General features: G+C 52.4%; 1 protein-coding gene across 13 annotated transcripts in view; it reads right to left on the bottom strand.

Annotated features, from left to right (window-relative positions):
• Positions 1 to 1,081: 1,081 nt before the first annotated feature.
• SCN5A (sodium voltage-gated channel alpha subunit 5) overlaps positions 1,082 to 24,761 on the bottom strand; it is a 94,703-nt gene continuing 71,023 nt past the window's right edge. For 10 of the 13 annotated variants that reach the window (XM_053221657.1, XM_053221659.1, XM_053221661.1 and 7 more), the window contains 8 exons: positions 18,115 to 18,288; positions 15,061 to 15,183; positions 12,565 to 12,846; positions 10,546 to 10,599; positions 9,788 to 9,929; positions 9,055 to 9,155; positions 7,251 to 7,521; positions 2,726 to 4,468 (listed from right to left, as the gene is read on the bottom strand). In XM_053221657.1, coding sequence (XP_053077632.1) covers positions 3,237 to 4,468; positions 7,251 to 7,521; positions 9,055 to 9,155; positions 9,788 to 9,929; positions 10,546 to 10,599; positions 12,565 to 12,846; positions 15,061 to 15,183; positions 18,115 to 18,288 — 2,379 coding nt within the window. In that variant the 3' untranslated portion in view covers positions 2,726 to 3,236. Of the gene's footprint in view, positions 1,238 to 2,725; positions 4,469 to 7,246; positions 7,522 to 9,054; positions 9,156 to 9,787; positions 9,930 to 10,545; positions 10,600 to 12,564; positions 12,847 to 15,060; positions 15,184 to 18,114; positions 18,289 to 24,761 lie in introns of those variants that run through there. The other 3 variants (XM_053221667.1, XM_053221662.1, XM_053221666.1) reach the window with 3 other exon arrangements.

The following is a 24,761-nucleotide window of genomic DNA, read 5'->3' as shown; positions in this document are numbered from 1 at the left end:
TCCCTGGGGGTTGGGGAGAGAGGACATCACGGAAGTTGGCAGGGGCCGGGGGCCGGCCACGGCTTGCCTGGGCCCTGAGGCAACAGGAAGCCAGCGAAGGGTTTTATCCTGGAGGGAATGATCTTGGATTAAAACACTCTGGTAGCTGAGCGGTTGGGAATAGACAAGGATGGAGGGGGGGAGGCCCCTGAGGAGCTGCCCTGGTTTCAACCCCGGCAGTGGCCAGTGCAGGACACGGAGAAGGCAGCGCCGACCGGGCGTGGAAGAGACTGCAGTCGAAGATGGCATCTGTGGGGCTCCGGATGAAACAGAAGAGCCCAGGTTGGACGGTTGGGCTTGAAGGCTTTGCGGATGTCCCAGGAGGCAGCCGGATATGCCGGCCTGGGGCTCAGTGGAGAAAGCTGGGCTCCAGATAAAGACAGGACTCAAAGCTTGGCCGGGGTTGGGGCAGAGGGGGTTTCCTGCCCTCTTCCTGCAAGTGGGCCCAGGGCCTAACGCCCTCGGTCATTCAGGCAGATGCTGGAGGCCGTGCCCCCAAGGGAGGCGAACCCAGAGACCGGAGGAGAGCCGGGAGGGGCTGGCGCCACAGAAGGCCTGGGAAGAGCAGGGGCTGCTGTCTGCTGAGTTAGGTGCTGTGGAGGGGACCCACAAGATGGGACAGAGACCCAGCCACAAGAAGGCCTCTGCTGACCGCAGATCGCATTTGGTAGGGTGCAGGGGCAGTGGTGAGGAGCCAGGGGGAGGTGAGGGCGAGGAAGCCAGGGTCCGGTGTCCTGGGTCCAAGCCTGGCTTGACACAAAGACCATCTGGCTGTTCTCCATGACCTCCCTCTTCCCGACCCTTCCCATCGTGGGAGCCCCAAATCCCGGCCCTGCTTCTCTGCAGTGCCCCAGACTGGGGGTCCTGGAAGGCAGGACCGGGGTGACCCCACTTTTCCCGGACCAGCCACTCTGCCAGCTGTTTTCCCGGGAAAGCAACGGGAAGTCCTGCGTGATTCTCGGGATCTCATCCCGTCCCCCTGTACCGCCACCGCTGTCCCGGGTTGCCATCCTCATCAAAACACAACAGAGCCCAGGCCAGGTCATGTAAGCCATTTATTGGTTTGTTTTAAAAATATGTATCTTATTTATACACGGAGTTTGGTGAGAAGTGCTCGATTAGCTCAGACAACAGCTGGCACTTGACGCTCCCTCCTCTTCCTACCCTCCTCTCCCCTCCTGCTGGTCATCGTGCAGTTCTGGAAAGAAAAAAAAAAAGAGAGAGAGCCACGCTAAAAGCTAAGGAGTCGGGCCTGGCTCACCCTGCCTCGGCCACAGCCCGGGCACCTGTCTCAGGGCTCCCGGGCCGTCCGCAGACACATGAAACCACAGCCCCTTCCGGCCAGCTGGGCGGCCAGCCGGCCTGCCTCCAAACCCGCATTCCTGCCCTGCAGTGGGCACTGAGTGCCGGGGAGGGGCACACGCCGCTCGGAGCCCGGAGCAAAGCACAGGGAGCTACGAAAATAAGGTTTCCACTCGGAGAAGTATGCCTGGGACGGTCAAACCACGTCCCACACTGGACTCAAAGGGAACACGGGAGAAGTCAAGTCCCTCGGGTGGGTGGGGTGGGGGCTGGGGTCGCCACCAAGGGAACTCGGGGCGACAAAAAGAAACGTAATACTTGACTCGCCGGCAATGCCCCCTCAGCACTGCCACGAGCTCACGATCGTCCAGCCCTCCGACGGCTCGGCGAGGTAGGTTAGGGGCAGCGGGCTTCCGGCTTCCCGGGCTGCCCCGCGAGGCGGGCGGCGGCTCTGCTGGAGAGCTGGGATCGCTCCGCCAGCCAACACTGTCACTCGCGGGGTGACAGGTCTCTGCGTTAAAAGACTTGCATATGCTAAATAGGATTGTCAGCAGCTGAAGAGGCCCCCGGGGGGAATTGGACTAGAAAAAGTATTTTTCCCTGAAAAGGCCTTCTCACAAGACCCGTGGACCGCCTGGACCCTGCCCCGGACTGTCCCGCGGGCCGGTGCCACCAGGACCCCAGGCTGAGCGAGAGGGGCTGGTCCGGGGCCACGCCGCTCTCTTCCCCAAGGAAGCCCACAGTCCAGGCTCCTCCCAGGGCAGGGAACAGTTTGACCACCCCAAGGCTCCTTCCTTCCCGGCACAGGGCCGGTGATGCCCTCCCTGCGTGGGAGATCCCCCCTCGCCACACCCGCACACAAGGTGAGAGGCAGAAAGGTCTGGAAAGAGAGCCCTGGCCATGACAACAGATTCCCTTCTTCACACGGCTGAAGCCTGTTCAGCTTCTTAGCCCTTCTTAGCCTGGTGCCGGGCTCAGACTTCTCTTCCCGGCCTGTGGGGCAGGGCCTGCCGGGTTTGGGAGCTGGGATAAGCTGGGGGCCAGGCTGTGCGTGGGGCTGGTTCCCTTGTGCCCTTCACCTTAATGTTAATACTCTTGCAGAAGACCGGGCCCTCCTGGGAAGAAAAGGCAACATCAGTGCCCAGGACCGGCCCTGAGACCCGGGCCATTCCCTCCGGGAAGCTTTTCCGTTTCGTAGACGTGACCCCAGTATGGCCTGCGTAAAAACACGGGCGGCAAACAGGACCCTGGGGACCACAGAAGGCCAGAGTGAGCCCCCACTGACAAGAACCCCTCTGCCTGACACGTGCCTGAGGGGAGCCGGGGCCACACGTGGCCCGTGTCTGGCCTCTGTGGGTGGGCTGCGTGCACGCGCGCGTGTGAGGCAAGGGGGTCGGCCCTCCTGGCACCACAGCCCCAGCAGCAGGGGAAACCCCGTCTGGGTTTCACTTTTGCTTTGAGAACAGACCTCCAGCAGGCTCTACAGACACTCCCGTTTGGAGTGAAGAAAAGGCAGAGTGAATTACTGCCGATGTCCATGGAAAAAACGTTAGTTCTTTGCCCGAGTAAAAAAATATCAAATATAGTAAATTGATGAAAGCCCATCCACGACACGTACAGTCTCAGCTTTGTACTTCGCCTCAGCAGCTGGGACAGCGCTGCCTCGCAGAGCGCCGGGGTGTTGCCTGGCCAGACCCGGCCACCGGCGTGTGCCCCGTCTGGTCGGCTCGGCCAACGGCCTCTGGCCGGCGGCGTGGCGGCCACAGAAAGAACTCCGCCTCGTCGATCCGTGGGGCCGAGGCCCGTCTCCCACGCCGGAGCCCAAAGCAAGGAGGGCCCAGGGGGTGCTGGCTCGTGGCTGCCTCCCGGCGCGTCCTGGCCGGCTGGGGTGCGGCTCACACGATAGACTCGCGGTCCCGGTCTGGGGAGGCGGGGAAGTCCGCGAGGTCCTCGCTGCGGCTGCAGTCGGACACCCTCACCTGGGGGTTATCGCTGGTGGCCCTGGTGACGCTGTCATAGGAGGGTGGAGAGGACGTGGAGGACGTGGAGGGCGGGCCGCGGCGCCGGGAGAAGTTCTCGTTCATCACGTGGGCGATGAGGCCCTCTTGCTCGGGGGCGTCCTCTTCGGAGAGGCCGCTGCTGCCTGCCTGCTGGCGGAAGAGGAAGGAGGCGTGCTTCATGGAGCGCTGCAGCAGGTGCCTCCGGAAGGCCCGCTGGATGATGGTGGCCGACACCTCCTCGTGCTTGCGCCGCAGCGTGGTGGTGATGGGCTCGTAGGAGATCTTGGACGGGTTGGCCGCCATGAACTTCTCCTCCATCTGGATCTTCAGGGCGTCCATCTCCCCGGACTCACCCAGAACCCTCTTGGTGAAGGCGAAGAGGATGTCCATGCAGTGGATACGGTCCCCGCTCACCATGGGCAGGTCCATGTTGATGAGGCTTATCTGGTTGGGCTTGGCGATGCGCAGCGGCTCAGACAAGGCATCGGCGAAGTCGGACAGGGCCGAGTACTCGATGAACTGGGTGGCCTCCGGGTCGAACTTCTCCCAGATCTCATAGAACATGTCGAAGTCGTCCTCGCTCAGGGGCTCAGTGCTCTCCTCCGTGGCCACACTGAAGTTCTCCAGGATGATGGCGATGTACATGTTGACCACGATGAGGAAGGAGATGATGATGTAGGTGGTGAAGAAGAGGATGCCCACGGCCGGGCTCCCACAGTTCCCCCGGGAGCCGTTGCTGTTGGGCAGATTGGGGTCGCAGTAGGGGGGCCCTGTGTTGAGGATGGGGCTGAGGAGGCCGTCCCAGCCGGCCGACGTGGTGATCTGGAAGAGGCACAGCATGCTGTTGGCGAAGGTCTGGAAGTTGAACATGTCGTCGATGCCAGCCTCCCACTTGACGTAGGCGAAGTTGGCCATGCCGAAGATGGAGTAGATGAACATGACGAGGAAGAGCAGCAGCCCTATGTTGAAGAGGGCAGGCAGGGACATCATGAGGGCAAAGAGCAGCGTGCGGATCCCCTTGGCCCCTCGGATCAGCCTGAGGATGCGGCCGATTCGGGCCAGGCGGATGACTCGGAATAGCGTTGGGGAGAAGAAGTACTTCTGGATGATGTCTGAGAGCACAGTGCCTATGGGAAACAACAGAGACCATGGCCACCCATGCACTTCCGTCCTGCCCTTAGCCCCACATCACTGGAGGGGGTCTCTGTACAGCCAGGAGCTAAGGAGAAGAGGCCACTTCAGGAGGACTGGGTTGACCGGGGCAAGCAAAGACCCTGCGTCCCCCCACCTCTCTTGGTCTTTCATTCTCATCTCTGATGCAGGAAAGGAGGACCCAAAGTACCACATCCTTTGCAAAGTGCCTTCCCAGACCTCTCGTCCCTTAGTCTTCTGGGACTACCTGCACAGCGGAGCTGGACGGGGCCCATGTTCTAGATCTTGGGTTCTGAGGTCTGAAGGGACTTGCTCAGCATCTGGGTGGCCTAGCACGGACCAGAGCTCAGGCTTTTCAGCTTCTCATTACTCAAAGTGCGGTCCGAGGGCCAGTAGCCCTGGGATCTCCCGAGAGCTTATCACAAATGTGGGATCTCAGCTCCACCTCCAGACCCACTGCGCTTTCATAAGCCCAGACGATTCACCGGCACATTGGAGGGCAAGAAGCACCGGCCCAGAAGTCAGGGTTCTCCCCCACGCCACACCTGTCACAACTCAGCCTCTCTGAGATAGCTTCTGTCACCCTCCCAACCCTGCTCGCATCCAGGGCTTCCCACCCCTGGGTCTCTATTGACTAACCCTGGGTTTGGAGTTTGAAGAGGCAGGGATATAAGTTATAGGAGAAAGAGTGAAATACACTTGCTTTGTATTGGCCCACATGACCTTTCCAGATTCCTCACGTAATGTCACTGGCTGACACGTGTCCTGTTTACTGTCAAGAAGGCACTGGGCTGAGCATTTTATATCCATCCATTTAGGCCTTCCGGGCACCCTAGGGGGGAGTAAGCTGATACCATAATCCTCATTTTCCAGAAGAGGAAACTGAGAAGTGAGGTAACTTACCCATGTTGTCACCTAGTCAGTGAGACGCTGGGACTCGACTCAGACACTCTGGCTCCAAGTCGACCTGTTAACCAAGCCTCTGCAGTATGGCCAAGGACCAGGACCGGTAGTGTTCCCTGAAGCCTCTGAGAGTGTCCCTCATCGGCCCCCTTGCTGCGGCTGACATCCTGCATTCTCTAAAGCTTTTCTCTAGTCCCACCAGGCGTGCTCACCCTCACTCTTGCCTGGGACCTCCCAGAGTATTTCCTCACTCTACTTCCAGCTTCTAGCCATCCTCTGTCACTGCGGCTATGACAGCCCCTGCCTTAGCCCCTGTGTTTCCCTCTGAGTTCACCAAAGGCAAAAGCTGTACGTGGCAGAAAGAGGAAAGTCAGCCACCTCATGGCAGAATTGCACGGTGGAGGGGTCAAGAGTTTGGGCTCTGAGCCCGAGCGATGAGAGACAAAAAAAAATTGGGACTTAATCAAAATGAAAAACTTTGTGCTTCAAGAGACGATGCCCAAGAAAGTGACAAGACAACCCATGGAATGGGAGGCAGTATTTGCAAATCGTGTATCGGGCGAGGGACCGGTATCCAGAATACGTAAAGAACTCTCGCAACTCCACGATAAAAACATAAATAAGCCAATTAAAAAATGAGCGAAGGATGTGCATAGATGCTTCTCCAAGACATTTCTAGTGTTACATACCAAGACAGACACACCACAGAAAATGACCAATGAGCACATGAAAAGATGTTCAGCGTCATTAGTCATTAGGGAAGTGTGAACCCAAACCTCAACGTGGTTATCACTTCGTGCCCACCAAGGTGACTATAGTAAGAAACTGAAGACGACAACAAGTGTTGGCGAGGGTGTGGAGTAACTGGATCCATTATACATCGATGATGGGAATGTGTCTACTTTGGAAAACAGCTTGGCAGTCTCTCAAAATTTTAGATTAATGGTTTCCAGGGGCTGGGGGGACGGAAAATGGGGAGTGACTGCTAAAAGAGTATGGAGTTCCTTTTGGTGGTGAGGGCAGTCGCCTAAAAGGTATGGCGGTGATGGTTGCACAACTCTGTGAATATACTAAAAACGACTAAATCTACTTTAAAGGGTAAATCTTATGGTATGTGAATTGTAGCTCAATACAATCGTGCTGGTTATGAACCAGGAAAAGGACCCTCACCAGAAAACATGACCGTGCTGGTGCCTTAATCGGGGACTTTCAGCCTCCAGGACTGTGAGAAATAAATTTCTGTCATTTCTGAGTTAGCCAGTCTGGTGTTTGGTTAGAGCACCCCAGACAGACTAAGTGTGAATCCTCTCTCTTCCGTCCCCAGTTGCCTGATATCCTCGTCTCACCGCTGACTTTATAAGGCGGAATGCACGAGGTGAGTGATGTCTGAAGGAGCCTGGCCCACCATGTGGTGACTAGACTCTAGAATTTTCCATCTCCAGGGATAACTTCTACCCTAGAGGGCCACCTGCTCCCATCCCTGGAGACTCACCTCACCCTGTGTAAGCCCCTTCTTCCTTCAACCTAGGCTGCAGGCTTTCCCTTGGGAGGGCAGGGAAGTCTGCCCAGCCCCCGCTCTCCTTCCCAGACTCATTCTTGAAGCTCTCACAGAGAGCAGAAAGCTGTGTTCCAGGGTCCCATGGAGTGGGGGGGCATGAGGGGGGTGCCGGCTTCTCTGCCAGAATGGCTCCCCTGGACTGAGTAGGCCTTCCCAGACAAGTTCTCTGTGGCTGTGTGTGTATGTGTGTGTGGTAGGGAGAGGTGAGGAATGCAGAGAAAAGAACGGAGAAGACTAGTATGCTTGGCATTAAGTACAGACCCGGGACTGGAGGAAAGGCCAACTTGCATACCCACCCACGATGGAGAGGATGACAACCACGAAGTCGAAGATGTTCCAGCTATTGGTGAAATAATAGTGACGCAGGGCAGCCATCTTGATGATACACTCGCCTGTGAAGATGGCTACGAAGAGCAGGTTGATCTTGGCCAAGATGTTGACCTTCTCGGGGCTCTGGTCATCTGTCTCCACCATCATGGTCACCATGTTCAAGCAGATAAGGAACATGATGGTGACATCGAAGGCTTGCTTGGTCACAATGTCAAACAGGAAGCCCTGGTACTTGTTCTGAAGGGAGGGGGAAAGGATGGGCTCAGCAGGGGCCTCAGATGGGCTAGTAGGCCCCCTGTTGCTGCCCCTCTGCTCAGACCTTCCACCCTCCTACTGTACCCTCCGCTGAGGCCGACACCCCAGCCAGACTGTCAGGGTGAGGGGAGGAGTCAGGAAAGGGAAACAGCCGGTCTCTCCTGCTTCCAGGCCCGGCCCTCAGGCCCCCTCTTCTCTGAGGTCTTCCCCATCCACCTTCAGGAAGGGATTTCTCCTACCCTGAGCTTCCTTAGAACACGCACTGTGCTTCTCTTTTTGTTTGTACCGATGGCTCAAGGTCAGGTTTAAAGTTCAATCTGGAAATTGGATCGGCCCTCAGGTTAACAAATTTTTTCCACTCTTTATGGAATTGACTTTTTTTAGCTGTTTATTTATTTTGAGAGGGAGAGTGAGACGGAGAGGGAGAAGGAGAGAGAGAGAGAGAAAGAGAGAGGGAGAGAATGCCCAGCTGGCTCTACACTGTCAGCACAGAGCCCAACACAGGGCTCAACCTCACAAACTGAGATCATGACCTGAGCCCAAATCAAGAGTTGATGTTTAACTGACTGAGCCTCCCAGGTGCCCCTGGAATTGATTTTATTTATTCGATTAACTATATTTGTATGTCTTTAATTGTTAGCCACCTCCAATTATTTGGGGGAAAAACAGAAGATTACAAATAAGTGAACACAGGGATGCCTACGTGGCTCAGTGGGTTAAGCATCTGAGTTCAGCTCAGGTCATGATCTCATGGTTCATGAGTTCAAGCCCCACGTCGGGCTCTGTGCTGACAGCTCAGAGCCTGGAGCCTGCTTCGGATTCTGTGTCTCCCTCTCTCTCTCTGCCTCTCCCCCACTCACGCTCTGTCTTCCTCTCAAAAATAAACAAACATTTAAAAAAAAAATAAGTGAACACACACACACACACACACACACACACACACACACAGCTAACCTAGAATAAAGCATGGTGAAAGGGTAGGAATTAGGCAAAATCGATGAGATGGATTTCAAAACTGGGCCTGTCACTTCCTAGCTAGTGATTTGGGTTGTGTCACCTAATTACTTTGAACACTGTCCTCCACTCCCTTTTCTAGAGAGGGGCTTCGTCAGTCAGCCCACGTGCCAGGGGACTCTGGGCCACGTCTGTCCCACTCAGGGGTTGCCAGGAAGAGGCTGTGAATGCGGGTGGGTGTGCAGAGGCCGTCCTGCTCTCCCTGGGAAAGGCTGCACTCCGGCAAGGGGGGAGGGAGCTCTTGGAGGCAGAGGGACTCCCGTGGGAGGGAGTGCTCCTGGTTGTAACAGTCCTCCCAGGCCTTCCTCACTTTCTCCAGCAGTCTGAGGCCTCCGTGTGGTCAGAGGCCTGACAGAGCCCCTCCGTCCCTGGGCTGACCGAGGGCCCTGGGCTAGGCTGAGAGACTGTGAAGAGGCCTTGATAGCTGGTCCTGGGGAGGGGGGCTTCCCAGGCCCCCTCAGCACATCCTCCCCACTCCTGCTGAATCGGGAACTGGCTCACCAGGGGCCGAGGGATGGGCTTCTGGGGCTTCTTGGAGCCCAGCTTCTTCATGGCATTATAGTACTTCTTCTGCTCCTCTGTCATGAAGATGTCCTGGCCCCCTAAGTGCAGAGAGACAGGCACCAGACTCATTTTGGGGTTCCTAGGGGCTCCGGCATGGGGGGCATAGGGATCCTGCCTCCTTGATGAGGGTGCCTCGGTCGGCCTCCTCCTCACTTCCTCTCCTGCTGGAGAAAAGTATGTTGCTGGAGATTCGCCAGAGATTCCTCCCCAAATCTGCTTTTCCAGGGTCCCTGTCTCCCTTCACTTTGAGGGCTCTCTGGCTTTGTGAGATGCAAATCCACTCCCCATCTCCCCCCTCCCCCCCCGGCTCAGCTCAGCCACCCGGAGGTTCTGTCTGTCTACTTGGTCTGCCCACAACCCAATCATGGCCTGACCCGGGGCCACTGTCCCCCTTTCCCACCTTCCTGATCCTGGTGAATAGTCCCATCAGCCCAGCTCCTCTCAGGAGCCTCACCTGTCGGGTAGACTAGGGCAGGCCTGGGACCCCTCCATCCACTCCAACAGACTGGGCCTGTTACCTCATGGACGCCCCTCTCCCACCCACTCCAGCAGCAGCAGGAAAAGGACCATCTGCAGCAGGAAGGCCACACGGGGCCGGGGCCCAGAATGGCTCCTCAGTGCCCCGGCCCCCAGCCCGGCCCTGCCAGCCCACAGGGAGCAGGCGCTCTACGTATCTTTTTCTTTTGTTGGTTGAAGTTGTCAATGATGACACCGATGAAAAGGTTCAGGGTGAAGAAAGACCCGAAGATGATAAAAATGACGAAGTAGATGTACATGTAGAGGTTGTATTCCCATTGGGGCTGCTCTTCAAACTAAGGGGGAGAAATCAGACAGGGGGATCAGACAGGCGGGAATGGGGGAGGGCTGGCTGGAGGTGTCCCCTCCACGGGTGAGAGGGTGTGTCCACAGGAAGGTCACCAGCACGGGGCTGTGTGTCTGTGTGTGCATGCGCGTGCAGAGCAGGGCCGGGGTGGGTGGGGAAGGGGTTCAGGAGGGTGACAGCTCAGGGCTGACGCGGTGGTGCCGTCTGGCTTCCACCCTGGGCCGTCGGGAGGTTCGAGTCTGTTCAGCACCCCAGTCTTCACTGAACTATCAGCGTGATTGGGTGGGGTGCAAAGACACAGAAGAAACTTCATCTGCATTTCTATTCCTTCTACCCTGTCTCTCCTGGGGCAAGACTAAGAATCAAGCAAATGACAGTGAATTTCATTTGAAAGACATTTGCGGATTTGGGGCTCTTTGGGAGACCATGCAACTCTGCCCCAGGGCCAGGCCTGGGCGTTCCAGACAGGCTTGACTGCAGGTCGACACGAGACATCTGGCCTGTATGGGGTGGGCTTATGCGTGTGGACACGGATTCCCTAGTGGCCAAGCATCCGGGAGACTCAGGTGCCTGACTTGGTGGGAGAGGCCAGCGTGGTTACCTACCCCCCTGGAGTCCACAGCCGCATACATAATGTCCATCCAGCCTTTAAATGTTGCCTGGAAGGAAAAGACAAGAAAATCACTTAACTTCCATCTATTGAGGTACTTAGGGCTCCTATCTGGACAGATGAGGCCAGGGACTATCCCCCTATGAGAAGCTAGCATCCCGCCCCAGCGCTGACCTGGCCCCCTTTGCCGTGTCCCTCAGAGAACCACGTGGCTTCCGCTCCAGGGCCTTTCAGGAAGGTCCTGAAACATCTCAACCTCCCCTCGTACCTACGGGGGTCCTCTTGCCATGGGTGTGTTGGTGAATGGCTAACAAATGGCTTTCCAGAAGCAAACAAAGCCCTGATTGTTGTGTTCGCCAATCTCTCGGTGTAAACACTCCCCTCACGGCCAATTTCAAGTTATCAACGTCTCCTTACTGAACACAGACTTGGAAAGAGACGCACAGGAGCCTAGCATTACAGTATTTCCACTGTACAGCTATAGCTCATGTAAATAACCTCAAGAGCATAGAGAGTAATAGGCAGTAATGGTGAATTTTGAGTTTTTAAATTTATTTTAAGTGATCTCTACACCCAACATGGGCCTCAAACTCACAACCCTGAGACGGAGAGTTGCGTGCTCCCCCGACTGAGCCAGCCAGGCGCCCCATGATTTTGTGTTAATGTCATTTAGTGAATTATCAGTTTATAAAATCTAATTTTTAATCAGGGCTTGCAAAGTATCTGAAAATGCAACAGTCAGCTCTTGTAGGCTACACAAACCTGCTCCAGCTCACCCTCCAGAGCGGCAAAGGAGGAGGTCGCACGAAATGGGGCTCCGGTGTTGGCTACACTGTCTGCCCCAGTCGGGGCTGCTATGAAGGTTCAGGAAGGCCTGAGAGACGTGTGGTGGTGAGGCCGACTACCCAGGGGGATCTCACTTGTGTCCTTGGCCGAATTCCAAACCTGCTCAAGCCTCCTTTCAGGGTACAGTTGTCCACACACACTTTCAGGCCTGAGGGTTCTTATGACACAGGTAGGGCAGATAGGGAAACTGAGGCTGCCCCAGAGGAGGCAGGCTACTTCAGCTCGCCGTGCCACGAGGCCCTGCCCTGTGGAGAGAGGCCTGGAAATGCTCTGGAAACTGCTGGAGAGCATCCAAGGTGATGAGATGCTTGTGACTCTCTTTCCAGCCGCTGTGTTGCTTTGTCTGGAACGGCTGGCAGTTCTCAGTCTACAAATTCTGTCATCCAGAGGGAAGTCCCAGGAACAGAAGGCTCTCTGGGTTTGGCTTGAATCTTGTCCTCTAGGAGGTATTTCAGGGGAGTCTTTGGAGAGAGCTACCCCTGGGATTTAAGGGAGGCCCGCAAGAGTGAGGAGATGTACATTAAGTCCACTGAGTGTCCCTCTGCTTTGGGGACGAGAGACAGGTATCTGGTCTCAAGACTGGGTGGCAAGAAGCTGTGGCTGTATGTGTTACGGCTATTTGTAGGTTAAGTTTATGGCATGTATCATGCTCACTGAAGCCACCATCCTCCCAAATCAATGGAAACTTTGGAAAGACTGGGTAGGGTCATGTATGTTTCAACATCACACATCTTGCACATCAGAGGTAGAAGTAAATATGTTCTCTGAAACAACACAGGAGGTATTGTTACCTTTTATAACACAAGGCTGGAGTCGCAGCTTGGCTAATAGTTCCGACTCTGCATGTCTATGGTCTTTGATTTTTAACCTGTGCCATCACATTGCCAAGCTGATGGCGTGAGGTTGTCCACCTGACTACTGGCTGGGGGGTTGGTTCTGCGTCAGGGCTGAACCCCCATGCCGTGCCTCTGGGAGAATGTGGTATCTGTTCTAGAATGGAAAATCCAGAGACTTCCCAAGGAGCCACGAAGTCTCTGGAGAATCCTTAGCCTTCTTTGGGCACTGTGACCCTATCGTGAGGAACCAGAGTGGCCCCACTGTCCCCCTCCTGCCCACACTGTGGGTGAAGGTGCCTGTTGCTGGAAAACCAGTGGGAAGAAGGACTTACCACCTGCAGAAGGGCCAGGTACCCGGCCCCTACGTTGTCAAAGTTGACTTTCACCTTGGTCCAGTATAATTCGCCAGTCACATTGAAAGACTCACAGTCACTCTTGTTGTTCACGATGGTGTAGTTCAAAGGCAGGTCTCCTTCAGTCTGGTTGATGCACCGCCCAAACTTCCCCGCAAAGAGGTTCACGCCCATGATGCTGAAGATGAGCCAGAAGATGAGGCAGACGAGGAGGACGTTCATGATGGATGGGATGGCGCCCACCAGGGCATTGACCACAACCTCAAGGAGACAGAGAAGAGGCTCAGTTCCTGGGGGTGCCCAGAACATATGCTCTTTTCGAGACCCACCCCTGCTCCCTCCCTGAACTTGTTGCCTGCAGGTCCCTGTGGGGGTGGGGGGGGGGTGGAACACTTCCTGTCCCCAAGGAAGGGCCACCCCTGGCTGGAAGCCCTGATGGGGAGTAAAAGGAGAGATGATGGAGAGTGGGGGGGGGGTGGGGAGAGAACATACACAGACACCTTTCTTATGTTTTTGGTCCTGCCCTGAATCCATGACCTTCAAACTGAATTTTCAACAGGGTCTGTCTGGTTGAGTGTGCCGGCGATCTGATGGGAAAGGGCCTCCGGAGACACATTCTCTGAGCTAAGTTTCTGGTTTATTTTGGGGGTGCTGCTACTAGGAAGGATGGGCGTTCTCCCTAAAGCACGCCCAGGGGACCTCTGTGCGGCATGTCTGGCGGGTGCTCTGGCAGCTCTCCGGGGCTGTGGTGAGAGCCGAGCGGGGAGGGCAGGGCGTGTGGGCACTCCCGGTGCCCCTCTCCCTCCTGGCAGCCAGCGGCTCTCTGATCCCATGGAGCCCTGGCATCGTTCTCTTCATCGAAACTCACAGTGCCCGGCAGAAGCTCCCTTGGCAAAAGCATATGGGGCACTCTGCTCCACTGAGGGCCCAAGCGCCCAGCTGTCTGGGAGTCGGGAAGGTGTTTGCTGTGCAGACGGGAAGGGAGGCTGGTGCGGGGCTGTGTGGTGGGCCTGGGGCTGGACGGGCAGTGCGACACATGCAGATGAGAGAGGGCAGGCGTGACGAACAGGGTGGGACACCCAACCCCCAGGTTTGCCCTCGGCCGGCTCTGTGGCCAACAGCCACAACAGAGGCGTTCCTGGCAGCTCGCATCGCCCCGTGTCCCTCTGGAAACAGATGCCCTCGCTCCCAAGAGACCTTTGGCTTAGGCAGGATGATTCACTTGCGAATGGTTTCCCACCAGGAATAAGTGACTTGTTTCTCTCTTGGGGGTGTGGGCAAAGGTCAGAACCGACAATAAGGAAGGCACCTGTTGGGACGAGCACTGGGTGTTACATGCAAGTGATGAATCACTGAATTCTGCTCCTGAAACCAATACTACACTCTATGTTAACTAACTAGAATCAAAAGAAAAGAACAAAAAAGTTAAAAAATAAAACCCCAACAAAATGGGGGCGGTGTGACAGTGTCTGCAAGGTCAGCGAGACTCAGGCACACAGATGTGGCTGCTGAAGCCACAATAGAACTGTGTATGTTTTGTAAAAAAACAAGTAATGCAAAACACACGCGCACACAAGTACACGTACGTGCGTGTTTTCTTGCTACGTATGACAGGTAAAGTTTTTTTCTTGGTGGGGCTTTTAAATTTGCCTTGCGTGGCTATATTTGGTAAAATTTGGTGACCTGAAAAATGCTTAGGGCTCTGTACTTAAAAATCCGCGTAGGGGCGCCTGGGTGGCTCAGTCGGTCAAGCGTCTGACTTCGGCTCAGGTCAGGATCTCACGGTTTGCGGGTTCGAGTCCCGAGTCGGGCTCTGTGCTGGCGGCTCTGAGCCTGGAGCCTGTTTTGGATTCTGTGTCTCCGTCTCTCTCTGCCCCTCCCCCCAGTTGTACTCTGTCTCTCAGAAATACATAAATGTAGAAAAGAATTAAAAACGAAAAAGAAATCCGTGTAAGAGTTTACTAAGCAAATGACAACTAAGAGCTGGTGCTGAGAATATAGCTGCTTCCTCTGCTTCCTCGACCTTCATGACCACGGCCCTACTGCCCATCGCAGACCAAGGAGGACAGCCTGTGTCTGCTGGAGGGCAGGGCGCACAGATGGGCACACGGATGGCCCCCGCCCCAGAGCAGAAGCAGAGGGGCTCCCTGGCCAGTGGGGCTGGGCGGCAGCCGAGAAACCCACACCCAGACCTCACTTCTTTTTCTTTGTCGGGTTCTCCTGGCCCTCGCGGGGCCCACGGGGCTGGAGGTGACAGGCCTCGAGGGAGGGATCTCACAGCTCTCCACCCTCTGGGTGCCTGTGAGCCCAGCTGACCCTGTCCTGGAGGTTTTGCACCATGCTCCAACTGGGGCCGGGGCGGGGGGCCCACAGTCCCAGCTCCGGGCTGGGCCGCTTGGTCAGCGGGTGAACATGGGGGCCCCTCAGTGGAGTCACCTCCCACTGCCCTGGCAGGAAAGCAGCCACTCCCCTTACCCTCATGCCCTCAAATCGGGACAGGGCTCGCAGGGGTCGGAGAGCACGCAACGTCCGCAGTGACTTGATGGGGCCCATCTCTGCGAAGCCCAGGGTGTTGGCCACCAGGCTGATCAGCGAGACCTGTGGGAGGTAAGGAGGGCGGGAGAGCCATGGGGACAGCGCTAGAGGCAGGTGGGAGGGCTCCTGGCCCACCTAAAGCACGGCTGGTGTCAGAGGGCCAGCAGGCTTTCCCCGCGTCTAATCTTTGCTATTTCTGGCTGCGTCGTCTTCACGGGCTGCCGCGCCCTGGGCTGGCCTTGCTGGGGCCCACGAGGCTGGGTGTGAGACCAGTGTGTCCCCGCTTTCAGATCTTTACTAAGGGCCTGCTCTGTGCACTCACTAACCCAAGGACTTGGGGTGCCTTATCCCTATTCTCCTGTAGAAAACCGAGTTCCAAAGCCAGCCGCTGGCATGGAGGGACAGGCACACAAAGCCTGGGCTTTTGGTCCCCGCGGGCTTGCCTTCAGGTCAAATTCCTTTTGGGAAGGGAGGACTATCCTGGGTTGACCGTGAGCAGACAGGCCATCCTGGGGCTTTCCCCCAAAGCCGGACGTCTCGCCATCGGCCATCTTCAAAGACGGTAGGCACAAGCGGAGCGTCTGTGGCCCAGGGACCGGGTTGGGCCAGTCTGCCCAGCAGCGCACCCTGGTCATCTGTGCTTTCAAAGCTTGGGGCCCTGCCCCACTCAGAGCCCTTCCATCTCAGCTGACCGCAGCTCCCTCCTTCCAGCTGCTCAGGCCGCGAGCCTTGGCGTCATCCCCGCCTCCTCTCCCTCTCTCACACCCTGCGTCCAACCCGGCAGGATTTCCTGTTGGCTCTGCCTTCAAAATACATCAGAAGTCCAAATATTTCTCACCACTTCCACTGCCACCACGCTGGCCAGGCCACGGTCATCTCTCCCCTGGACCGCCGCCAGAGCCTCCTGACCCTCCTCCCTGCCTCCATGTGGGCCTCACCCCCGCCTCCCCCCCAGCCCCTGTGCTCCTTCAGGAACATGTCATTCTTCTGCTCAGAGCCGCCGCAATGCCTTCCCACTTCGTTCTAAATAGAAACCCGTGGTTTCCCCTCGGCCCCTTGCAGCCTGGCCTCATCTCCTGTACCTCCCTTCCCCACTCAGTCTGCTCCAGCCACTCGGGCCCCCTTGCCGTTCCTCGAGTATGCTAGGCACGCTCCCACCCCAGGACCTTTGCGTGGCCCCTCCAACCTCTGCTTGGAAGGTTCTGCAGATGTCTGCCCGGCTGACCCTAACGTCCTTCACGTTTGCTCCAACGTGTCTCAGTGGACCCACCCTGGCCGGCCGATTTAAAGTTGTAATCTACACCTTCCCCTCGCCAGAGTCCCGGCCCTCCTCATCCCCTTTCCTTCTCCACTTCCTTTTTCTCCTTCTCCACTTCCTTCTCCTTGACCTCGGACAAGGCCCCTCTCTGCTGTGGGCCTCGGTTTCCTTCTCCGCAGGCTAATTCTCCAGTTCTGGGACTGGGCAAGAAGCACTGACAGTCCCATTTGCCGGGCCTCAGCTCTGAGCTCCCCACGGTGGCAGGTGGGAGGGGCTCGGTGGGCTTCCCCAGGAGTCTTTGCAAACCGCCTCCTGCCTTCCTCGAGGGGAGTCGCTCGGCAGACCCGGATTCCCAAGAAGCTGCAGAAATAGCTGGGTGGGGGCCTCGGGGCAGAGGCGCCAGGATCCCAGGCTCGGCCAGGGCCCTGGGGCAGGAGGCCTCCCAGGCCCTCTCCTCCCTCTCAGGGAGGCTCTGAGGACTCCATGCACACGCTAACCCAAAGAGCCTCTCCTGTCACGGCCACCCACGGATTGGCCCCCCAGCAAGGCTGAGTCCCTCCCTGTGGCCTCTGAGTGGGGTGTGGGGTGGGGGGACTGAACAGAGACCGGAGCCTCTTCCGCAGCCACGTGAAGGACCGCCCCTGCTGGTGGGCGGAGCCTAAGGCCAAGCCCAGAAGCCACAGGAGCCCTCCGGAAAGCTCTTACCCGGCTTGGGATGTGGACCCACCTTCCGTTCTGTAGGACCCGCTGCAACCAGATGGCGAGCCCTCACCTGAGCCCCTGGCTGTCGCCTCTGCCCTCAGTGAGTGCAGGCCCGAGGCTGTTCCACACCCTGCTCTCGGGCTCCCCTCTGGCTCTTCTCACACGCCACTGTGCTCAGGAGCCCAGGGGGACCCTGCACGCATCGTGCTTGGCACCCGGCATTGTCCTGGGGCCTGGGTAGCCGTGGGGCAGGCCCCCCACCCCTGCTCCATCTGCCAACCGGGCGCTCAGAAGACGTGGCGCCTCCCGCCCTCCACCCTCCCGGGACAGGCAGGGAAGCTGTGCCCGCCTCCCCAATCGTCCAGGGCACCCACCCAGAACCCCTCAGCCAGCGTTCGTGGCTTTCTGCCTTCCTGTACCCCTTTCTCATCCTCCCCAAGTGGTACCTTCTACCTGAGCCCGGAGGATCGCCTGCTGCCTGACCACAATCCCTTCACCGGCCCTGTCCCCTCTGGCCCTTGGCTCACTCTGTGCACACGGCCTCCTACCATGTGTGGGCGCAGAGGATCCGAACCGGCGACCTAACTAGTGGGCCTGACAGCCGCTTCACAAGACGCGTAGCGGGTGCTCTGATACAGGCTGGTCTGCCCCCTGACTTCCGGCCCTCCTGGGAGGGGGCCCCACCCCTGCCCTGGCTCGTGCTCCTGCCTGGACTGCTCCTCACTCTCCCCCTTAGGGAGTCCAGTCTCCCCCAGAAGCCTCGGTCTCCCCCCACCTCCCGCTCCTCTGTCTCCCAAAACCGGGGAGCTGACGGCCAGACCCACGCTCCGATTCCCCCCAGACGGGGAACGTTATGGGCGGGGCCTGGGTCTCTCCTGCGACGGGGGCGTGGCCTCCTTCCCCTCTGCCTGCTCTCAGCCGCGTGCTTCCGAGTCGGCCTGCGGACTCCCCCCCTGCCCTGTCATTCTGCCCTTCCGTCCCTCCGCTTCAGCTCCTTCCCACCCCTCCTCCCGTCCCTTCCGGTCCAAACTCACGTCCACGATGAGGAAGTCCAGCCAGCACCAGGCGTTGGTGAAGTACTTCTTGAAGCCATAGGCCACCCACTTGAGCAGCATCTCCAGCACGAAGACGTAGGTGAACATCTTGTCAGCATACTCCAGCAGAACCTTGATGGTCTTCCGCTCCTCTAGGTAGATGTCCTCGAAGGCCTGCAGACCGGGCCAAGGGCGGCACCCGTGACGTCCAGACCACGGCCGATCCCGCCCCGCGCGAGACTCCCTCCGCTCATCACCGCCCGAGGGGGCGGGAGCAGAGGGGAGGCACGTAGTGGAGTGGCCCTTCCGGGGTGATCACGCTGGACTAGATCCGCGCGCTCTCCCGGGAGCGCGCGCTCCGCCGGTGGCTCGTGGGTCTCGTGGGGCACGTGGACAGCAAGGCGCAACGTGCGGTGAGAAGGCTTCTCCCTTCCCACCGAGGAGCGAGGCTCAGTTCTGAGCCAGCGCACCTTTGAGACCTTCCTCGGACGTGCTGATCCCCCGTGTTAACAAGGAGCGTGAGTGGGCGCGGGCTCGGCCCACGGCCCTTCGGCCGAGAGCACCGTAAACCCTCTTTGTTTTCATTCCACTGCGCCGTTCCTCTCTTTACGAGGTTACCCACTTTTCACGGGAAATGAAATTGGTTTCCAGTGGTAACGATCATTAGGTCTCTCTCTCCAATGCGTTTATGTAGAGACACAAAAGCCAGTGAGAGCTGATCCAAAGGAAAATTTCCGGTAAGCGCCGGTGAAGGCGGTTTGTCAAGAAGACAGTTGGAGGATGCGCGACTCATTATCCTGGGGATCCGGAAGCTCCCGCTTCCTAACACTCTAGAGTGTTCCTAACACTCTAGAACGTGTCTTTGTCCACCGCCTCGTTCCCGCCTCAGCCCCGCTTCCTGAGCCAACAGAGGAACCCTTGCCCCGTCCCAGGTGCCCTCTTGCACCTCCTGTCCCCATCTGTCCCCGCTTGGTGTGCTTGGGGGATCCCAGTCTAGGCAACTGAACACGTCACTGGGGGCCCCGGGGAACCACCTCCGCCTGTTGCTCTGGGCCTCACTGCCTGCCCGCAGGGCCCAAGTGAGTCACTGGGGCCCCCGGTGGCCAGCGCTGTCAGCCCTGGTGTGCCCTGCCCAGGCATCTATATGGCTAGCCCAATCAGCGTAGACAGGACACAGGATAACTCAGGTCCCAAAATGGACTCTGGGAGTTGTTCAAGATGAAAAGTAGGTGTGTGTGTGTTTTTTCCTGATTACAAAAATGTGTGCTTCTTACAAAAAAATTAAATAATCTAGAAATCCTAAAGAAGAACAGGAGGCCCTTCTGATTTCATGACATTACAGTAACCACTGCTAACATTTAGGTGAACATTCTTTTCAACACTCGCTATTTGTGTGCGTATGACAGCACCCAATTTTCTAAGATATGCTCTGCTTTTAAGCTTCTTTTTCCACTAAACAATCTCTTGTGAGTGTTTACCTACTCTGTAATGTGACCTGCAGTATCTACCTAGCATTCTTTTAGAAGGCCGCATCCTGTTTCATTATTTGCACATAACTCTTGTTTACTGAGCTCACATGCCTATGGACGAACATTTCAGCTGTTTCCAATCTATCACTAGTAGAAACAACATGGCAGTGAACAACGTGAATGATTATCTGTTGAGGATCCATGTCCAGAATTGGGGTGCTGGGTCCAAGGTGTACTTTTGGTACAGATGGGGAACAGGATCTCCAGCAGGGGAAGCCAATAGACATTCCCTGCACAGTTCAGGAAGCTGGCTCTTTCTTCCCCACGCCACTGCCAGTGCTGGGGTTTCTCGTCACTTTTCCTAGCCTGAGGCATGGAAACTGCAATTTGTTACATTTTCATGTATTTTATTACTGGCCATGCTGACATCATTTCCTTGGATATGGGCAGTGTTCCTTGTGCGACCTGCCTGTTCATCTCTAATTTTTTTTTTTTTTACACTTGAGTGTCTGGTTTATTCAGAGACATTATTCTTTGTTATATACAACTTGTCCTAGTTGTGTGCCTTTAAATCTTGTTTAGTTTATCCATTGACTGGTGAATAAAGAAGGTGTGGTAGATCTATACAATGGAATAGCACTCAGCCATAAAAAAGAATGAAATCCTGCCGTTTGCAATGACATGAATGAAACTAGAGAGTATTTTGCTAAGTGAAGTAAGTCAGTAAGAGAAAGATATATGATTTCACTCCTATGTGGAATTTAAGAAACAAAACAGATGAACGAACATAGGGGAAGGGGGGAAAAAGGCAAACCAGGAAACAGATTTTTAATGACAGGGAACGAACTGAGGGTTGCTGGAGGGGAGGTGGGGGGGGGGAGATGGGAGAAATAGGTGATGGGGATTAAGGAGGGCACTTGTGATGAGCATGTATATACGGGATGAATCACTAATATTACACTGAAACTAATATTACACTGTATGTTAACTCACTGAAATTTAAATAAAAACTTGAAAAAGCAAAAAAAATTCAACCTATAAAAAAAGATCTTGTTTATTTTTGTTTACCGTACTGAAGTTCCATACTTCATTTTCATTTATTATTATATCTAATGTAATCATATCATTCATTATGATTTTCACCTACTAAAACCTTCAGTATCACGTTAAGAAAGCCCTTACCTAGTCTAAGGCTAGGACAAAAGATGACCCTTCTTTTCTTCTTTTTTCTTTTTAACTTTCTAGTTTCATTATTTTTTTTATATTACAACTTTAAAAATCCAATATATTTTGGTGAAGAGCAAATATCCATTTTAATATTTTTTTCAGAGTGGTTTGTCAGTGCTATAACGCTTTATTAAAGAATACACTTCCAATCTACAGATTAGAAGTCAACTTTATCACATAAACTACATTTCTGTCTTTGCTTAAATTTACTGAACCTCTCTGTGTGCTGTCCTGAATTACTATCATATGAATTTTCCTGGCCATTTTTAGTAATCTTCAAGATAAAATTTAGCAATCTTTCGTCCAATTCCCTGAAAAATGTTGCAAACTTATCGTTATTGCACTTAATGCATTAACTGCATTAGGATGTAACATGGAATCTTCCTACCCAAGAGCAGAGTATATTTATAGTATATTTATTGGTCTGTCTTTTTCTGCACTGCTTAGCTAAGTTTTAGAGTTTTCTTCATGTACCTCTTATACATCTCATGCAATATTTATTCCCACTTATTTTGTGTTTACAATGTCTGGCAAATAAGGACTATTCCAGAAATATTACTTATGACTAAATGGTTTCTGTTAGAATAAAACAGCAGCAACAATTCTTTGTGTATTTATTTTATAACTGGCCATGTAATAGGTTTTAAAATTTTTCTAGCAATCATTATCTACAAGTAATGCTTCAGTTATATTTATTTCTATTATTTTAACTTATTTTATACTTGACTACCTTAACTCCAATTCTTCTATTTTCTTTCTCTTTCCCTTCCACCCTTTCTTTCTTTCTTTCTTTCTTTCTTTCTTTCTTTCTTTCTTTCCTTCCTTCCTTCCTTTCTTTTCTTTCTCTTTTTCTTTCTTTCTTTCTTTCTTTCTTTCTTTCTTTCTTTCTTTCTTTCTTTCTTTCCTTCCTTCCTTCCTTCCTTCCTTCCTTCCTTCCTTCCTTCCTTCCTTCCTTCCTTCCTTCCTTCCTTCTTTCTTTCTTTCTTTCTTTCTTTCTTTCTTTCTTTCTTTCTTTCTTTCTTTCTTTCATTTTGAGAGAGAGTGCAAGCAGGTGAGGGGCAGAGAAAAACAGCAGAAGGAGAGAATCCCAAGCAGGCTCCACGCTGTCAGCACAGAGCCTGAAGTGGGGCTTAAACTCATGAACAGTGAAATCATGACCTGAGCTGAAGCTGAGTGCTTAATGGACTGAGCCACCCAGGTGCCCCCAATTCTCCTGTTTTCTAATTTTTATCTTTTATGTTTACTTTTATTGATTAATTGGGCAGCTAGTGCTTCAAGATTATTACTAAATAATGGAACAACCGCTAAAAACTAGTTAAATCATCTTCTTAGTCCTGACTTTAATAAAAATGTTTCAAGTGCTGTACTACTAATGATGATAATAGAAGCTAACTTGAGAATGAGTTTTTCTCTAAACTAAGGAAATATAATTTATTTCTATTCTTACTAGAGTTTTAAAAGTCAGGCATTCATTGAGGTAACTATGGTTTTCATCTCTGTCCTATTCATATAAATAGATTTCCTAGTATGGCATTATTCTGCCATTTTAGAATATACTTGGCTATGATGTACTTACTTAAAAAAATATATTGTTGGATCTTATTTGCAAGTATTTCAGGATTTTTGCATCACTATAAATATGGTGTATGAAAACTGGTTTTTAAAAATCAACATTATTTAACTTACATAAAAAGCATGTATAGACTTTCTTCATAGACTAGAACATTTTTATATTTTATTTTATATTTTATTTTATTTTATTTTATTTTATTTTATTTTATTTTATTTTATTTTATTTTATTTTATTTTATTTTATATTTTAGAGAGAAAGGGAGCACACAAGCAGGAGACAGGGGCAGAGGGAGAGAGAGTCTTAAGCAGGCTCTATGTTCAGTGTGGAGCCCAACACAGGGCTCAATCCCATGACCCTGGGATCATGAGTTGAGCTGAAACCAAGATTGTGCACTTAACAGACTGAGCCACCCAGGTGCCCCACACTAGAATATTTTAAATAGGATAGGAATTATTTTCTTCCTTGAGAATGCAGAAGAATTAATGCTTGGAGATGTGAGGGATCAGATTAGCTAGTGGTTTATCTGTTTTATTATTTTAATTTTTCAAGGAATCAGCTTTGGAATTTCGTATCAGTTTTATTATTTATTTTCTGATTAATTTGTTTTTAAAATTTTATTAATTATTTCCTCATTTTCCTTAAGATAATTTTGTTGTTATATTTGTAAGTTCTTGAGTTAAATAATTAATCAATTTACATTCTTTCTATTTAATAATAAAAGTGTTTAAGTCTATGAATTTTCCTCTTATTACAGCTTTGGCTGCATCCCATAAGCAGTACTCTCAGTATTATTATTTTCTAGTTTTTTATTCCCCCAGCCAGCTTTTTTTTTCTCTCCTTCTAATTTTTTTTCTTATTTTTCTAGATCTCAAGCGGACAGAATTGGTTGAATCATAATCTCTGATTTACAACACACTGTCATCTTTGGTCCATGAGTAGCCTCTATATTTTACTTATTTACTTACTTATTAATATAATGAACACTGATGAACCTACCACCAAACTATTTTCTGTTTGACCCAAACTTTAAGAATGACTTTTACACTTTTAAGGATTGTTGTTGTTATTGTTTTTTTTATTTCTATTTTTGCCATATCTAGCACTTTCATTATCTGTAAAATAGACTTAATACTAGTACTTATCTCTTAGGGTTATTGTGAGAATCAAATGAATGAATCTTTGTAAAATGCTTACAACAGGGTCTGGTACATAGTGGGTGCTATTTAAATGTTATTATTTCTATTATTAGGCTAGATAAAATTAATTAACTATATATACATATATTTTAGATCTCTCGTTGTTTTGTTCTTTCTATGTGATTTGTCAAGAACTAATAGAAGTGTGGTGAAATCTCCCTGTACTGTTACACTGTTGCCACTTTTTTCTTGTCTTTTTATTCTAATGGTTTTTGTTTGATATAAGTGCTGTGCAATCCCAGGCAAAAATATATTTATAATAGTTTTTTTTTTAATTATAGCTTGGATCTGCTTGGTTTTATCTCAAGCTTCTTATGTTGAGTTAAACCTTGTTTAATGTTAACAAACAAAAACACTTTAGTTTTGTAGTCATTGTATTTACATTTGCCTGATATATCTTATTATTTTACATTTAATATTTCTGAGTGACACCATTTTGGTTTGTCATTTAAAAACACATAGTGGAAGGGTTTTTTTTTTGTTTTGTTTTTAAATGTTTTTATTTATTTTTGAGACAGAGCATGAGCAGGGAAGGGGCAGAGAGAGAGGGAGACACAGAATCAGAAGCAGGCTCCAGGCTGTGAGCTGTCAGCACAGAGCCCGACGCGGGGCATGAACTCATGGACTGTGAGATCATGACCTGAGCTGGAGTCGGATGCTTAACCTACCGAGCCACCCAGGTGCCCCTGTTTTTGTCTTAAATCCATTCAGGGGCACCTGGAAGGCTCAGTCAGTTAAGCATCTGACTCTTGATTTTGGCTCAGGTCGTGAATTCATTATTCGTGAGATCAAGCCCCGGGTAGGGCTCTGCGATGACAGCATGGAGCCTGCTTGGGATTCTCTCTCTGCCCCTCCCCTGCTTGTGCTCTCTCTCTCTTAAAATAGATAAATAAGTATTAAAAGAAATCCATTCAGAGTCCTTTCCTTTTAAAAGATGAATTTTATCCAGTTACTGTTATTATTAAAGCACATATTTGATTTTGCCTCTGCCATATTATTTTCTGTTTCCTGGTTTCATGTTTCCTTGTTCCTTCTTTTTTCTCCTATCTTTTGCTCTAAGAGCTCTGTTTTCTTTAAAAGAAAATTCCCTCCAACAGTTTGGAAGGGATATATAGTTTGCTTTCTGTTAAACAAGTTTATAACTTTAAATAACACACTCAGACTTCTTTTTCTCAATATATC

This window comes from Acinonyx jubatus, chromosome C2, assembly GCF_027475565.1.
Source record: "Acinonyx jubatus isolate Ajub_Pintada_27869175 chromosome C2, VMU_Ajub_asm_v1.0, whole genome shotgun sequence".
Lineage (NCBI taxonomy): Eukaryota > Metazoa > Chordata > Mammalia > Carnivora > Felidae > Acinonyx > Acinonyx jubatus.
Note: the sequence above shows the minus strand (reverse complement) of the source record. Positions and strands in the feature narration are given on the sequence as shown.